We start from the raw sequence: 17,959 nt of genomic DNA, 5'->3' as shown, positions 1-17,959 counted from the left end.
TACAATTCTCTGTGTAGCTATAAGAAAATCTTGTTTTGAAGTCTCAAAGTTCAGCATTTCTGCCACTGCCACAATGTCTTTTGAAAGACATTAGGTCACAAGTGATGTGTGGATTCAACTAAATAAATGAAGTCACAATTGAACCATGCAGCAGAGAAACCACACCCCACAGTGTAACCTTTTTATGTTTTATGTTTTGCTCTAAAACTGACTATACTTTCCAAAAACAAGCATCATGCTTTATTAAAAAGACCTGGAACTAGCAATTTAGACCATAAATTTATTAGGAGTGAGCTTACTGAGATGGAAAAATCAATTTCCCAGAATTTCTTGGGAATTTTTTTCTTGTTGTTTTTTGCCCAATGTTACTCATTAAAGCTCATACATGTTTAACCTCCTAAGACCCGAACTCTTCCACGGCATGCATTTTCAATTTCTCTTTGATATTTGGGCTGATTGGGGCCCGATGTTTGTAAAAACAAAGAATTACCAGATTAGTTTTTTACCTTATTTTTGTTTTTAAGAAAAATAAGAGCCACATATGAGGATATTTGTTTAAAATTTTGATAGAACAGTAGCAGTATAATGTCCTCGTAAGTGGATATCAGGCCCATGTAGAGCAAAATTGAGTATTTTGGTCTAAATAACCCAAAATGTGATGTCCACATATGTGGACGCCAGGTCCTAGGAGGTTAAAGCACTTTAAACTGGTTTGACTTTTCAGACCCAGAAGCTGCTCCCATCTTCCTCTGTATATAAGTCTTAAACATATCATGGACCCACATTTTACAACTCTTACAGTCTATCTTCTTTACAGACCAACAGCGCTGCTTGAGTAGCTGTGGGCTTGTTTGGCACACGATAAAAGTGATTTATTTTCTTTTTAGGTCAACAAAACCTGACTGGAGTAGACTCATGTGTGGCCAGTTACTGTATATGACTGAGCAGAAATGAATGTCCTGATTATGAGGAAATGTGTAAGACATTTTGGGGATGGCAGCTTTGCTGCTTTAACAGTAACGTGGCCGTCTAGGCTAAGGAAGCTAAAATTCAGTGCTCATGCAACAACCTCATTTACAAACAGCATTAATGTTCACATGAATAGAGAAGTGCTTTTTTAATTTAATGCTTTAATATTAGTAATGTGTTAATGTTACGGGTTTACAGGTACAAAAATCAAATTTGAGCAGCCAACAGGTTCACAGCAGGATGACTTCTGTCACTGTAACTACCTCCTGTTCTTTTCTCTCACTCAGTTGCTTTCAGTCATGTGTCGTCTCCTCTTCTTTAGCCTCCTCTGCCCTCCACTGTTGCCCATGCCCTCAGCTCTCTGACTCATGGGCTCCTTCAGGGCCACGGGGAGAAGTGGAGCGCACAGTCTAGGCCAAAGCATAAATATTAGCTCAAGGTCACGGTCACAGAGCTCACACTGGGCTATGCATAATCATGAATTCAGCTCCTGCACAGCCTTCTTCCCTTCATACTCCACCACTTAAACTCTCACTGTATTTCTCACCACTGACACCGACTAACCTTGTAGGGTTAACCTCAGGTGATGGAGCATCCCCGGCTCTAATTTTTGCTTTATTTTAGGCCGTTACACTCCTTTACGGGTTGTTAAGGTTACACAAATGCTAGCCGATATTTCTGGGGTTACCTCCAAATGTATTTTTATATTAAGTTAAAAATGTTCTGGATGTATTCTAAAGGGGGCTCATACACTCCCTGAGATAAAATACTGCCATCTTCACATCCGGGAGAATGATGCTTTAAATTCAGATACTTGCTTTGCTGATTTGTTCGACATTATCCCGAGATGAAACAGGGGCTATAAAGGGAGCAGGGAGATTGGAAGTAAAAGAAGAGAACGGCGGGCTGTGTTTCCTTTGAATTCCATCTTTAATAGACTCCACAGCTTCTCCTCTTTTCTTCCTCTTCTTTCCCCTCGTAGCCTTGTTCCTTCCCTCCTCCTGTCTATTATTTTCTCTATGTGATCCTGCACCCACTCAGCACTGAGACACATTTAAATCTGGCCTCCACAGGGGCTTGCAATAAAATGGTATTTAACTGCATCCTCAATTCCCTCCTCTCTCTCTCCTGCTCTCTTGTATTTTCCTCGTTGTAAACCCTGCACGTCCCTGCACTGATGCCCTGCCTCTTTTCATAACCCTCTCCTCGTCTCCCCGGCCCGTCTTCCTTCCTCCGACTCGCTTCAGGCCTCGACGGGCTGCGAGGTCAGCTTCAGAGACGTGTGGTCCTTCCCCCTCCTCTCTTTTTCCTTTAACTGTCTCACACGTTCTTCCCATCTACCAATTGTCAGCCATTAACCTTTCCTCACTTTCCACCACTTACATTTTTCCCCTCCCTCCCTCTGCTCCATATATCCTCACGCCATTAACGCCGCCGTACGTCCCCCTCTCTGTAGTCTCTCCTACTTTTCCCCTGCACATCATCCCCTCTTTGTCCTGCATGGTAATCTTGCTCTGCTCTCCCTCGTTGTCTCACCCTCCCCTCTTCCCTCCCTCCCTGCACTGTAGTCACTCTCTAATTGCTGTCTCACCCCTGCTGTGCTCGGACCCGGAGGCTAAATGATTTCTACAGGGAGAGTGGAAGCACAGGAAAACACCGAGTCCTTTTTTTAATAACTATTGATGAGTGTCTTGTCAGGAGGCATGTGTGTGTGTGTTTACAGTTACAATTGGCCCTCCTATTGGCACCATCACACGCTCTTCTCATCTTTTGTCTGCCTCTCCATGCCTCTTTCCTCTCTCATTCCTCCAGACTCATGAGAGAGCCTTTTATCTGCACACTTTTATTTATAACTTTGAAGCATGGCTCACGAGTTTTGTGTGTGATGTGTTTCTACAGCGACGGAGTGTGTTTTACCTATTCTTGATACAAATGTGTATTTAGAATCTACAAGTGTGCGCGTGTTTGTCTATTCCACAACTTCTATGCATGTCAGGGATGGAACGAAGTGTCTGTTTACTGCAGAAGTAGTGAAGCTTTCACTTCAGGCACACATATCACATGTGCAGTAGAGTTCATTAAGTAGGACCCAGTTGTTGACACAAAGAGAAACTTTTGTTCGACTTTGATTTAACAAAAATCAACTACTGAAATCCAAAAGCAGAGAGACAGCAGAAAGAAAACAAGGAATACAAGCCACCACAACCTGACAAAAGACCAAGACTGACACACACACACACACACACACACACACACACACACACACACACACACCGAGGGATAACAAGGCACAGGTGAACTCATTTGAGACACGGAAAGATAGGATTGAAGTAAAAACAGAAAACCACATGAGGAAGTAAACTTTAAAAAAAAGAAGCTAACACTAACAGAGATACCGAGAATAAACTCAGACAATGTGAAATGCAGAAAAAGAGAACACAGGAGGCACACGGAGAAGAAAGACGCATAGGAGGAGCAAAATAAGAACTGAGCTTTACGATAATAAGCAAGGATCAAAAACAGACGGTGGTGAAATGCAGGAATAGTACAGTGAGAAGTATTGCGTCACATATAAAATTACAGTTAAGATTCGAACATTTCAGGCCAAATTTGATCCAATGAAATGTTTCCCATGAGTCCACGCCTACGCTACCTGAATCCATTAGCAGTAAAATACATACTATCTATATATTTGTTTGCCTTGTGTTTGTATGTAGAGCCTGTGAGATACCCAGTAACTAAAGCTGTGAAATACACTGCTGAAAAAAGATGAAAGGAACACTTTTTAATCAGAGTGTAGCATCGACTCATTTAAACTTGTGAGATATTGAGATCTGGTCAGTTAAGTATCAGAGGGGGTTGTTAATCAGTTTCAGCTGCTTTGATGTTAATGAAATAACAACAGGTGCACTACTACACTACTGGTAGCATGAGGTGATACCCGGACCCTACAGAGGTTGCACGGGTAGCCCAACTCCTACAGGATGGCGCATCAATACGTGCCATAGCCGGAAGGTTTGCTGTGTCTCCCAGCACTGTCTCAGAAGCATGGAGATTTCTGGAGACAGGTAGTTACTCGAGGAGTACTGGACAGGGCCGTAGAAGGTCCTTAACCAATCAGCAGGACAGGTATCTGCTCCTTTGTGCCTTTTGTAGCACTGCCAGAGCTACAAAATGACCTCCAGCAGATCACTGATGTGAATGTCTCTGACCAAGCAATCAGAAACAGACAACATGAGTGTGGCGTGAGGATCCGACATCCTCTAGTGCGCCCTGTGCTCACTGCCCAGCACCGTGGTGCCAGATTAGGATTTACAGAATACCAGAATTCTCAGCCCACCACTGGCAAACTGTGTTTTTCACAGATCAGAGCAGGTTCATGTGACAGATGTGAAAGGGTCTGGAGAAGCCAGGGAAAAGGTTTTGCTGCCTGTTACGTTGTCCCTGGAGTGACACAAAGACTAGGTAGGCTAGGCAACGGCAACATGACTGCCATTAGGTATCAGAATGAGATGCATGACCCTACCCTGCCCGGCCTCATGTATGCCAGCAAATCCTGGAGGATGAAGGAACTGATACCTCGACTGGCCCCTGGTTCGGTCCGTCTAACGCCACCAGGTTGCATCTCAGACCGTCTAGGAGCTCAGTGATGCCCCGATCCAGAACTGGGACAAGATCTCCCAGGTCACCATCAGTTGTCTCGGCAAGGCCACACAAACCATTTTGAGTTGGTGCAATGCAATTTTGGTAAAATGGACTAAATCGTTTCATTTTTTCACTTGAATTCTTTTGTTTCTAACACATTACTTAGTCTATATCGGCATAGATATCCAGCATGATTGTTCTATGGAGAAATAAAGTGCTTTCAAAATGTTCCTTCATTTTTTTGAGCAGTATAGTTTTATCATAAAAGAGAAATACTGCATGCAGCTGAATAAATGTACTTGTAGCTAATGAGGAACAAGCTTTGCAAGAGTGAAAATTAGAGAAAAAGCATGCATACTAAGAATTAACTTCGTCTGACAACCTCATTCTCACCATTGCATCACACCGAGGATTTCCTACAAGCACTTCTCCAATATCTCGTGTGCGCATGTTGCACCCAGAGGCTCAGGTCTTATCATTAGCAGGACAGTCGGTAACTAACTGTTTTATTTATATATCTTAAGATGCCCTGAGGCAGGGGGAATCTTTTAAATGCACTTTGCAGAGCAATTTTTAGTAGTGAATGTTAATGATTCAATATAATGATGAGAAATTACTGGTATTGTTCAGCATGTCAGGAGCTAAAAGTATCTAATTACTATTTCACACTGATGCCTACATGTTATAGATTCCTGCCATGCTCTAGTGTGAGCGCCATGTATAGTACAGACAGCAATGTTAATTGTGTGTTACCAGCATATTTCACTAACTATGAATTATGTATGCTCATGATGATGTAAATGATATGCTAATGAGGACGATAGCCTAGGTCCACTTCCTGTTGCGCTGGTGAATTATATATGCACGTTCACCAACACACCAGGTCTCACATACGCTTACGCTGTTATCGGGGTGAAGACGGGGCAAGAAGGAATTTCCTAACAGAGAGGAAGAAGCTGCTGTACATGTCACGTTTTCCCCCCGCATGAGGTGTTAGGGAGTTTGCATTTCAGCAGCGAGAGAGTAAGGGGAGAAGAAAAGCTAATCAGAAAAGGGGCGTTTTTTTTTTTTTTTTTAAATCCCAGCTCTGCTGAGGCGCCTTTTCTCCTCAAGAAAAATCTGTGTTTCTTTCACACAGCCTCTGCAATCACTTGAAACCCCATTACAGACCATGTGACAGCATCAATTAAATTCACAATTATCATGGGGCAGAGACACTCCACTGTGAGAAAATATAGTAACATGGCAGCGTCTGCAAGTGTGCACACGTGTTTTTGTGTGCCTGTGCATGCCCGTGTGTGTGTGTGTGTGCAGGGCTCTGCATGGGTGTAAGAGAGACATAAAGAGCGAAAGGGTGTTTGTAGAGAGCAGAAAACTGACTCAGACAGACCGCTGAAAACCTCTTGCCCTTTTAGGCAACTCTAGTGAACCTGAACAACTCTCCAAAAGCAATATGCTACAGTAAACAAAAACTTGCATCTCTGAGAGTGCAGAGATATTTCAAGCAACAGCTGATGGATAGTGGGAGGCTCACAGACTGCTTCATTTTATATTCTCTTTAGATTGATGAACAGATTAGCACTTTTTGTGACAGAGCTTCTGAAAGTTTGAAATCAGAGGAAGTGCTCATAAATGTCCTTTCAAAACTGCGCCCAGCGCTGTGTCCACAGAGTTGCCCCCTCCACCCCCTCCACACCACCAATTCATTATCAGTTTAGCAGCAGGGCCTTTGTCTCCTATTGACATCACAGATTAGACTCTTGGCTCTAGTTTCCAGCTTTAGTAGAGATTTATTTGGAACAAACTGTCCAAGATCACACAAAAATCCAACATGAATCAATGGCGCAAGGCGTATTTTAAAACAAGCCCACAGAAAAACACCTTCACATGACCACGATTTGCGTAAGGACAGTATAGTTGGTTTTAGGCGAGATGCGTTGTTTTGAAACAGAGGCAACAGTATTTGCAGCTGACTGAGCCTGATTTTGGACTGGGCTAGGTCTGGCAGGTGGAGCTGTTTTGGCCTGCACAGTCAATTTCTTCACACTTCTCCATTAAAACACAATCAGGCCCTCAATAGGGTAAAAAAACCCACAAAAAAACCCGACAAGCGCGCATTGATCTCTCTACCTATAGAGCTGGCCTACACTGGGCCAGAGCGGGAGATTAAAAATTCATAAGCGTATTAAGATCTATAAGAGCATTATACATGTGTGCCGCCACTTGTCTCATACAGTAGGGAACTAATCATACGCATCTCTAACCCAGTACACACAAATACACAGTCACAATAGTGTTCTGGGTGTACTCCAAGTGTCAGCACTATCATATGGGCATGTGTGTGTGTGTGTGTGTGTGTGTGTGTGTGTGTGTGTGGCCTGGCGTTGTTCCCTCCTTGAGTGCCATACAATGTGCTGGCATAAATACCTGCTTGACACAGCAGATTGGCACTAATGGCTTTACACGCAGTGCCATCTGTAAGCTGGACCGTTGGCTCTTACATCTTCTCCAGTGCTTCCCAGCATTCCACTCAGACCTTCATCAGTCACAGCACAAAGCAAAAGGAGCCACATTAAATATTAGCTAAACATCAGGGAGGCTTGCGCACAAAGCCCGCGAGGTCCTGCCCATCTGCCTGCACCTGGATATTAAAACCTAAAGATCCAATGTGATGTGGGTCTTTTCAGTTCAACGCACCTCCCACTGAGCTGAAGCTCTGAACTTGAAGCGCTCACACACACAAACACGCACACCGGCTTCTCACAGCCTACAACAGTCACACGGGGATCATTACTATTCATTTGCTCAGCAAACTGGCCACACAGGCTTATAAATTAGCTCATCTACCGCAGCTGGGTACTGAGACAGTTGGCGCATGCTGAGGACTGAGAGCGCAGCCATTACAGTGCAGGGCTCCGAGACACCTTCTGTCCACTCGACGTGACCTCTTCCACGCTCGTCTGCTCACTCTTTAAAAAAAGGGAGAGGGGAGGTATGTGTGTGTGTGTACTGGGCAAGACACAGTCAGTCAGTGATCTAAATAAATTGCAGACCTGAGCAATAGGACTGTGCTGAGGGTGAATGCGGTGATAAATCCTGTCAAAGCAAGTATAAATCAGTCTGAATGAAATAGCATTAGGAGGATCTTGCAGGCCTGAGACCAAGAGCGAGGATAGCTGACAGGACTGACCTACAGGGAAATGAGGGAACACTCGGACTACTCTCTTGCTCTCTGCCTTCCGGGGAGGATCAATGGTGGAAGGAAAAAGTAAAGCTATTAATTCGCCTGGATATGTCAATTCCCATTGGCTGCTGTAGATTGGTTGTGATCATGACGAGCCCCCTGGGCTCACCTGATCGGGGGCTTTTGTTGCGCCTCGGTACTTCATAGATTCATTGGCGTTTTTACAGCTACCTGGAAGGTACCATATTGGAGGAAAGTAAATCAATTCCAATTGCGAGATTATAACGATGCACAAAAAAAAAAAAAAAAAAAAAAAACTTGGAGCGTGACTATGGGGCTAAAGTATGCTAATGATTTCTTGTATGAGATGTGTAACTGAAACGAGGACCTTGGGTTAAATAAGCCATGTAAGAGACTTGTAACAGTGTCTTAAATATCCATAAAACATTCATAAAACAGTTCACAGCCCTTGTAAATGATGAATGAAGTTTTTTCCTTACCCGGCCAATGAGCACAGGTTCCGGCCCGGCGTATTCTTCAATCACAAAGAACTGGTTCCAGATCCAGCTCCTCCTGCTGCGAGACCGTGACCCCTTCACCTCCATGCGATCGCGCTCCTCCTCTTCCACCTCTGACTCTGCTTCTTCAAATACGAGGCCCTTTGCGTTTTTGGGATCCGCGCCGTGCATCTTGGCGTCTTCCCCGACGCGGCTCCATTCGTGAGCAGGGTGGAGCCTCAGGACATGACTGCTGTTGACAAGTTTGTTGTCTTCATCTGCGGAGTACTGAGCTGTGCTGAGATCTGTTTGAGCAGTGTGAGCTGACTCTGTTAATGGGTCTCCACGGGACTCTGCTGCTCTGTTCCCCGGTCTCACTCCCAGGGGTTGCATTGTCAGCACAGACGGAGGAGACTCATTTGTTTCAGAGGGAACGTACAGCGGGAGATGTTTTGTCGATGTGAATGGCCGTTCTGTTTGGCTGATCATTACTTCCTTCTCAGGGCTCAAACTGACCTCGCTGCGAGGTGTTGACAGGAAACGAGCAAAGTGTTTGCTCTTGCTATCGCCGCTATCTGAACCCTGTTTTCCCAAGTTGTCCTGCCCTTTACTTAAAGCTGGCTTGACTTCACTTAGCGGATTAATACGAGTGTCAGGGCCCCGGTCCCGATTAAGATCTGTAGTGGCGACTGGGCTGGCATAAGGAAATGCAGTCTGATTATCATATCCCACATGAGACTGAGTGACAGCTATATCTTGTCTCGGCACTTTCTGAGGCTCTAGCTGTCCGTGATTAACGTCAATCAAATCTCGCTTCCTGCTCCGACTGCCCTTGCTCGGAAAGCTCAAGCTGGGAACGCTCTGCATTTGGGAATTGACAATCCTAACCAGGTTGTCTTTTGAGAGCAGCTTCAGCACCCCGTAACTGCCAGTGAGGTTCAGCTTTCGGCTCGAGTCTATGCTGAAACCTTTCCCTGGCACGCCCGTAGTATGGACGCTGAAATCAGGCCTGCCTTTGGACCTGGAGCCAGATTTAAACTTGGTTTTATTAGAGTGAAGATCTGGCTTATGATGAACTGTGAAAGTTTTCTCTGACCTCCCTGTTTTGGAAGAGTCAGCATTCTTGGTGTTGTTTTTGACTTTCTTCCCATCCTGGGTAAACTCCTTGCTAGCGGCCAATGTGCGCGGGGCCACAGAGTCAACCTCGCGCTTGGGCTTGAAAGTTTGTCTCTCCTTATTAGCTACAGATGGGGCAGGATGATTCTGCAACATCTTGGAGTAAGAAAAAGATCCGGCGTCGCTCGCCTGCTCGTGGCTAATCAGGTTTCGAAGAGTAACCACGGGCATCGCATTCGAATCCACGTTCGCGTCCATAGAACGGCTCTCCCCCAGCTTCACCACGTGCGATCCGCCCACTCCTCTCCTCCGTAAAATTTTACTGGCTGAGGCACCTCTCGCAAGCCCCTCCCACAGACACAAGGACACCAAGAAGAGAAAATTTCTCGTAATCATCTTGTCTTGTGGTGAGATGTCCTAATTGGAGACAGGTTTGCTTTGAGGCAGGCCTTGTTTTCCGGTTGTCTTCATTCTCTCCTCTCCTTTCCCTCTCCTCATGCCCTTCCTCTCACTCTCCCATTATATGCCCTTCACACCGAGCTGGAGGGCAGGTGTCAGTCACTCCTCTACTTTTTGTTTTTTTTTTTCCAGCTGCCTGATATCTCCCTCTATCTCACCAAGTTTCTCTCCGCTGCTTTTTTTCCCTCCACTCCTCTCGTCAAGTGTCTCATTCAGTTTCCCGCCGAGGGTTGAACACCCTGAGAGAAAAGATAAAGATAATTAAGTTAAAACTTTAATCATTGCACTGTGTTAATTAAAAGTGGAGAGGCACAGACAGGTAGAAGAAGTCACTGACAGGCAGGACAGACCTTTTAACAGTGCAGCAATCACAATTTCACAAAGGCCTTTTTTAGGGCAAGAACGCAATTCAATTTATAGCTTCATAATCACTGAAATGTTTTACGCGAGACAGACAGGGACAAAGCTATCACCGCGGTATTGTATATGGAAAGGTGATAGAGTAACTCTTATTAGATATTGCTCTGAGCATTTATTAATGGGAACAACTGTCAAGGATTTCAGATTGCACTGGAAGGAGACCAGCTATGACATGAAGTTAGATTCATGTTATATTAAAGTGTGATTAATTACCCCGATTGATACTGTCTTTTGATCAGTCAGTTAACATTTCAATTCAGATGCAAGCCGTAGACGTGGATGCACTTTGTTGCATGTCGGGCCCCGAGCGATCTAAAAGGTTGGTAAACATCTGAATCTCAGCATGTCTCTCAAGCACTCAAGCCTCAAATGGAAATCCTACGCCAAATCAAAATGTCAGATATCAATCAGTGTGCTTGTTTAAAGATAAGAGCAGGAGCCCTTCAGTAGTGTTTCAGTAACATCAGCCCACACATCTGACAAGTCAATAATGTGACTATTTCCCAGATTGCATTAACATAAAAACCTTTTTATTGCTACTACGCGTGCAAAGGCAGACGAGCATGTGTACAGTGTAATTCAACTCCAAATGCCAGTGATTCGCTAAAACACTTTCAAGATGTTGGAGAAATCGCGTGAGATAGAATAACGGTCAAAACCAAAGCAGCGGGGAGCGATGTAACATTTTAGTTGCTGGTATGCCGCTCTGACACAGCAATTCAGTCGTGTCAATTCGATAGGCATCTTTGATTAATAAATCCCATAGACTGTAGATAAAAGATCGGCACAGTTGTGCCACTTTAGCATTATTATTGTTTGATTGTCTTTTTGTTTTGTTTTGTTTTGTGTGAGTGTGTGTGTGTGTGTGTGGGGGGGGGGGGGGGTATTAGTTATTAGCCAATGTAAGGAAGATTAGCGAGCTGGATCCATAAATCCATATTTGATTCACACAAACACAAACAAATTATTAAAACACTTCTAAATATTCGACTTTCTCTAACCAATAATTGGAGCTAAAACTTCTATCACTTTATAACTGGATTAATTATACATTAACAATAACAGACAGAAAGGCATAAACAGAGCGAATTGGTCCAACTCGGACATTAAAGACAGGGCTACAAAGACCAAGACTGCATTAAAGAATGGACGTTTGAACATGTGAGTCTATGGGGACACCCCACGTGGACATCACGGCCACATTTCACGGCTTCTTGGTAAAATTCTCACATCTTTCAAACACTTGATCCCAAGTTCTTAACATCATTCTCGAGGTCATTTTCTTTCTTCGGGATCATGGAAGACAAACTACAACAATTTTAAATCATGAATAGTAATCTCAGTAAACACGGAACAGACTGTGGAAAGCGTGTCCTTTGCAGTGATGTTGTCCCGTGGGCTAATCCAGCAAATGCTACAAAACTGCATTTAAAGTTTACACATGCTGTGTATGCTGTGTGTTGTGGATTAAGCAGTGGCAGTTTCCTCTTGCCCTGTGCAGTGTGGTGTGGTGTGTCTGCATGTATGACACTTGCTCCGCTGTGGCACAGACAGACCCTGTCAGCACATTCACTGGGGCATGACTGAAGTTGGGATGTTCCTCCTGGAATAGTTTTCACCCTTTCCCTCTCTCATCTTCCTCTCAGCTTCCTGTCTCCCAGCACTCTCTTTCTCTAAGTAAACCTTTTTGATGAACTGTAGAGAGCACCCTCCCCCCCATCCCCCACCCACCCACCCAGTCCTCTGCTTTTTTCCCACCTCTCCCACTCGCCACCTGTCTCTTCTACGGCCTATCTATCTGTAAATCTCCCTTTATCCACTCTCTTAACCTGCTATTGTTTTAGTATCCCGTCCTCTCCTCGCTCCCTTCCATCATCTCCTCCTCTCTCTCATTTGTGTCAATCACAGTGCTGTCACTGTGTCCCTCACCCTCACTGCACTCAGGCTTCAATCATTCAGCCAATCTCATTCTTGGGCCTTGCAACATTGGAAGTGACAGGTGTCTCGCCGGATACCATGTTGATGACAGGCTACAACACCGTAATTGTGCATATAAATCCTGTCAACAAATTATCAAATGCAGCGAATAATATACATCCCGCACTTACACAAAGTAGCTGCAAAATGCTGGGGGGATTTTTACAGAATAATTCATATATAAAGCGCTCGTTACCAAGGATGCGAGGCCGGGTATGGCCGAGCGTTATCTCAAATGTACAGCATGAGGAGGTGATCAGGGGTGAATTCAATGACAGAGCTCCGCTTCTCCCGGAGGAACTTATCAGCTGGGAGTTTGATGGCCAGGCAATCATTGCCACGGGCACCTTGTTAACAAGCCCGGGGCAGGTGGCGGGATGAGGGGCAGAATATCAACATGGCGCTCGCCAGCTGAGCACAAATTTAAAACATTTTCGCGTGGGAGGTTCTGTCAATGTGACGTTTTCCTTTGAAGCACCACTTTCATTCTTTCATTCTTTTATCTTTTTACAGCATTTTCAGAAGGAGAGAATTCCCCAGAACCGAGTCGACGCACTGATATAATGTATTGATCTATGTCACAGCCTTTCACATTGTGCTGAGCACCTTGGGGAGAGCTTCTGTTATGCCATTAACCTGGGTGTATCAGCCTGTGCAGCTGTAAGTAAGGATAATTGGGTGCTGCAGTTTGAATCACAAGGGAGCTCATATTTCCTCATTAGAGTTTTATAATGTAATATGGCGAAACTGCTGTTTTCATCCTTGTGAAACCAGCATGGATCAGGACGGGGATCTCAACCATAGCCTCTACTAGGATTTCAGGAGTAAATAAGGATGATAAGGTCATACTGCTCGCTGCTTCAGGGAGCTCTGGCTTCCTAATTAGAGTTTTAGAAAATATATAGTTGAGGTACATTCTCAGAGTTTCCAACTGTACTGTATTCCTGCAGCAAGTTTCTCAGTGAACTGATTAATTGAGGCCATAAATATCTTAATTATTTTCCCTCTACTGGTCCCAGCCCACCTAAAACTCCAATGATCTTTTAGTTCGTTAGTATTGGAGGCAGATTCTTGCCATCGATTGCAAGCTGTCACCAACTTAACAAGACTGAAAATTTTAATTACAATTCCCCCTCTTGCTTTCTGTCTATCCTCTTTTTCTCCCAGTAGCCCCTGGAGAGGTAGAACACCACCACAGGAGCAACACGGCCATCCAAGCCTTCTCCACAACCATGAGCAAACCCAGACATGCCAAGCCCCGTTGACTAAACATTCTTTATAAAAAAAACTTACTCATTTACATGCACGCACAAACCTCACAAAGCCTTATTCATCCACACTGAATTCTCCCTGAAAACACAGTATATATCTGGGCAAGTGTGAAAAATAAAGAAAGCTCTGGGGACTCCCTGTCTGGACACAATAAAGTCAAAGAGAAGAAAGGGAGCGCTCTTTCACCAGGAGGGAAGAGAAAACGCACCCATCCCCAAAAGAATTATGCATAGAGTAACAAAGGCTAACTCTAGGGGGAGGAGGGCAAAAATGAAGGAAAAATAGGAATGTTTGGTGGAATGGTGGAGCGCGTGTAAGCATCTGCGTGAGAAGAGGATGTGAGGTGCTGATGGGTGGCTGCTGCAGGGAAGCGGGGCCCTCCTTGGAAGACCAACCAGGTAGTTTTGAAGTGCAAAGCGCCATAAAGCAGCTCCGTCCTCGCCTTGAGCTTTGGCAGATAAAAGCAGACCTGTCAGAGTGTGAGGAGGTGAAAAGCAACAGAAGCTTTCATCTGTTAATGTATGAATATCTTTTTCGCTTGTGTCCCCAGCCTTGTCTCTATCGCACCCTTACTGATATACTGACAGCAGGTGCTAACCTCTCATGGGGGGGGGGTGTACAGCACGAGCCTACGGACACAAAAACGCTCCAGAGGCTATTTTATGGAGTGCAAAGAGGGAAACAAGTGCAAGGCAAACAATGTGACAACCCTATTTTTTTGTTTTCTTTTTGTTCCTTTTTTTGCAATAAAAAGCAATGCTATGAATTTACAGTTTTGCATGGCTTCAAGAGCTGTGAAATTCAGTCCACTTAGGGGTGGCTGTTTGCCTGTTGGTGAGATTAAGACTAAAAATACTCAGTATAAGAGCGGCAGCAGGGGTTTTTGGATTTGCTAGGCTTTCAGCTAGATCAATGGGGTTACAATGAAAGGCAAGAGTCAGAGCTTGTAGAACATAAAGCAAGAATGCGGCTATTTAAAATACAGAACATGCAGCGAAAACAGCAAACACGAGACGTGAGCGTTCGCTCGTGTTGAATTATCTTTACAATAATGCACAGAAACGTCTGGAAGCAGCTTCTCATAAATCCATCTGTGATTCGTGCTTAGTAACTGGGTCCACTTGTCACCTTGGCACTTTGTATGTCGCTGTTCTCGCTTGCACACACTTGTTCCCTGAGAAGGCAAATACGAAAATCACAATTCTAACCTGTAATCCAGGAGCGGTGTGCAAACCAAATACTGTATTTGCACAGTGTACCAATTCAGGAGGTGGAGAACACAAAAAGAAATTTGTTTTCACAGGAGGTAGAGAAACTCCACCCCCACCCCACCTCCAAAAAAAACAACAAAAAGAAAAAAAATTAAAGATCCAAACTGCTGCTGCATTACAGGTAAGTATTGTACTGCAGTCTTGTGCTGAGAAGGAGCTGACATTAAGAGCACTGAGGTCAGCTACCACCTAAATCCAAGCTGCTGAATGCCTGCCCTATTATGACACAAGAGTAAAAAGCCAGTTACACCAGCCCAGCATCCTATTTGGTCATTTAGCAAAACGCAGCTGGAAGTCCGTTTTGTAATTGTGTTTTGTGTCAGAATGCAACTTAAAAGCTGCCCCTTTTTCTCAAGTAATATTTTTCCACACGCTCCACATAGAGTGGGGGAAATAATTATTTGATCTCCTGCTGAAGTTTCCTCACTTACAAAGAAATGAACCATCTCTAATTTTTTATGGTTGTTTCTTTTAATGGAGACAGACTGAATAACAACCAAAAACATAGAAAAAAAACATATTACATAAAAGTTATGAATTGATTTACATGTGGTGAAATTAATATTTGTTCCTCTACAGCCCAGCCAGAACTCTGGCTCTCACAGATTGGCTGTCAATCAATCAATTACAGATAATCCTGATCTCAACATCTTATGCGTATAAAGCACACATCCACAGAATCAGATTTGTCCATACTAATCTGTACACCACCATGGCAAGACTAAAGAGCTGCCAAAGGACATCCGGGAAAAGACTGTACCTGCACGAGGCTGGAATGGACTACACGAGGATTCCCGATGTATAAAATGGCCAAATAGCTGCCTGTTGCCTGGTGCTCCATGTGGATCAGGTCAGAAATACACAAGAGGAACTTGTTTCTTCAGAGAAAACAGTTGAGACCACAGTCACCAAGAACACCATTGGTAACACACTACACTGTAAGGCAGGGGTGGGGAACTCCAGGCCTCAAGGGCCGGTGTCCTGCAGGTTTTAGATCTCACCCTGGGTCAACATTCATTACCAGGCCTCTGGAGAACTTCAAGACACATTAAGGAGGTCATTTGAATCAGCTGTGTTGGATCAAGAACACATCTAAAACCTGCAGGATACCGGCCCTCAAGGCCTGGAGTTCCCTGCCCCTGCTGTAAGGGGTTGAAATCTTGCGGTGCCCAGAAGGTCCCCCGTGTCAAGGACATCCATGTATCGGCTCGTCTTAAGTTCGCCACTGAACATGTAAATGATCCACAGAAAGCTCGGGAGAAAGTGCTGTGGACAGATGAAATTAAAATTGTTTTCTTTGGCAGCGATGTGGCCCGCTGCTGGAGGAAGAGAAAAGTTGAGTATAACCTAAAGAAGGACAGAGGTGGAAACATTATTCTTTGTGGCACAGGGTACAGGAAATCTTTGAACCTCCATCTTTCAGACAGAACACTGAAGGATTGTGGATGGATCTTCCAGCATGACAATGACCCAAAACATACCGCCAAGTCAAGAAAGGAATGGCCAAAGAAGAAGCACATTAAAGTCATGGAGTCTGTCTCCAGACCTCAGTCCTATAGAAAATATGTGGAGGGATCTGAAGCTTTGAGTTGTCAAAGTATTTAGAGTAAAGAGAAGTGGGCTAAAATCCCTCTTGAGATGTGTGCAAACTTGGTGACCAATTACAAAAAACATCTTACTGCTGTGTTTGCCAACAAGGGTTGAAAAATAGTGCCAAAGTAAATGTTATACCCACATCAGGCAACTTTATCTAGCTGCCCTGGAAGTCTTTTTTTCTCCATCAGATCACAGTGATGTTGGGTTAGGGAAACACCAATGTTGTTTCAGAAGTGGGAGTTTTGCTGGAATAAGTTTGATTTTAAGCCCCCACACATGAACTGTAAAGCAATTTTACTCCAAACTGCAACTTTCATCATGTGATGCGTACAAGTATTTCATATATAATTAATCATTGCAAAAATAGCAGCTGCAAAATGATCTTTCATGCTCTGTGGAACCAAAAACAAGGAAGTGAGAGGAATCCAGGGTAAGCTTTAGCAACTTTAATAGGATTGTATGGAACAGCATCTTTAGACATATATTATTCAATTTTCATCCTTTACATCTGCATTTAATTTAGCTATATAACAGTTAAGGCAGCTGGCATCTTTGTGCGAATATTCAATATTCTCTACACAAATACTGCAACCAGTTTCAATTTAGAGATGTAAATATTTACAAGGGTACAAACAGATCGAGCTCTACTGAGCACAGCAAATGTGAGGCCCGCTGCTGCTATTGCTGCTGCTGCTTTATCTTAAGCTACAGTATATAAACTGTGAGAGGTGCAATAAAGATCAAATAAATCTTGACAGGAGACAGTCCAGAGAATCACAGTGCCAGGAGACGTGCCAGTAGGGTCATGACAGGGACAACATTTGTGGCCTATATTTTACTGCTTTGGCAATGGTTCAAGTAGTTCTAAGTCTGATTTGTCTGGCCATAAGGTAAAGTGCTGGCTAAGAGCTTGTGGATATACCAACAGTGACAGCACTGACCCACTGAAGGACTCTGATTTACTGCTAAATTCTGCTCACCGTTCAGGCCTTTTAAAACTATAAATTATGCATAAAAAGCAGACTGTGTGCATTATTGCTAAAAAGGCCAAAATTAACACTGTGCCAAATGCTTTATTTTATTCGCGTCTCTCCCAGCTCTTTGAAAAACGTCGACACCCATCCATTCCATACCCCCACACCCCACCCAACCCCACAACTCTATGGCCTTAATGCGGACGTACTTGTGACTGTCATGTCTAGATTCTGCATGTGCATACTACTGCATACTTCCTTAGGCTTCCTCTGTGTGTGTGTGTGCATGTTAGGTGTTTTATAATACATCTAAAGTTAGCTGGTAATATAGTTAAAGTTAGTTAGTGACAATTATTTTCTGGTTTATGAATCAGCACCAAAGTAAAACCTTAACTAACATATTCAGCTCTTGTCAGGGTGGCTGATACTGCTGTCCGCATCATATGGCTGCAACAAATTATTATTGTGTCACTGGACTATAACAGCATCTGACATCTACCTTTAGGCCTTTCCGCTGTTTCGCTGCTGAGTAGTTGAAGGTGCAGATCAGCTCCAATGATCTTCATGCACAAAGGTCAG

At 44.0% G+C, this 17,959-nt stretch overlaps 1 protein-coding gene across 3 annotated transcripts in view; it reads right to left on the bottom strand.

Annotated features, from left to right (window-relative positions):
• The window catches only part of LOC102305092, a 157,740-nt gene that overhangs the window by 93,703 nt on the left and 46,078 nt on the right, over nucleotides 1-17,959 (bottom strand). For all 3 annotated transcript variants that reach the window (XM_042225491.1, XM_042225490.1, XM_005933643.3), the window contains one exon: nucleotides 8,299-10,109. In XM_042225491.1, the coding sequence (XP_042081425.1) occupies nucleotides 8,299-9,807 (1,509 nt within the window). In that variant the 5' untranslated portion in view covers nucleotides 9,808-10,109. The remainder of the gene's footprint in view (nucleotides 1-8,298; nucleotides 10,110-17,959) is intronic.

Source organism: Haplochromis burtoni, unplaced genomic scaffold, assembly GCF_018398535.1.
Source record: "Haplochromis burtoni strain Fernald_Lab_line unplaced genomic scaffold, NCSU_Asbu1 Contig_172, whole genome shotgun sequence".
NCBI lineage: Eukaryota > Metazoa > Chordata > Actinopteri > Cichliformes > Cichlidae > Haplochromis > Haplochromis burtoni.
Note: the sequence above shows the minus strand (reverse complement) of the source record. Positions and strands in the feature narration are given on the sequence as shown.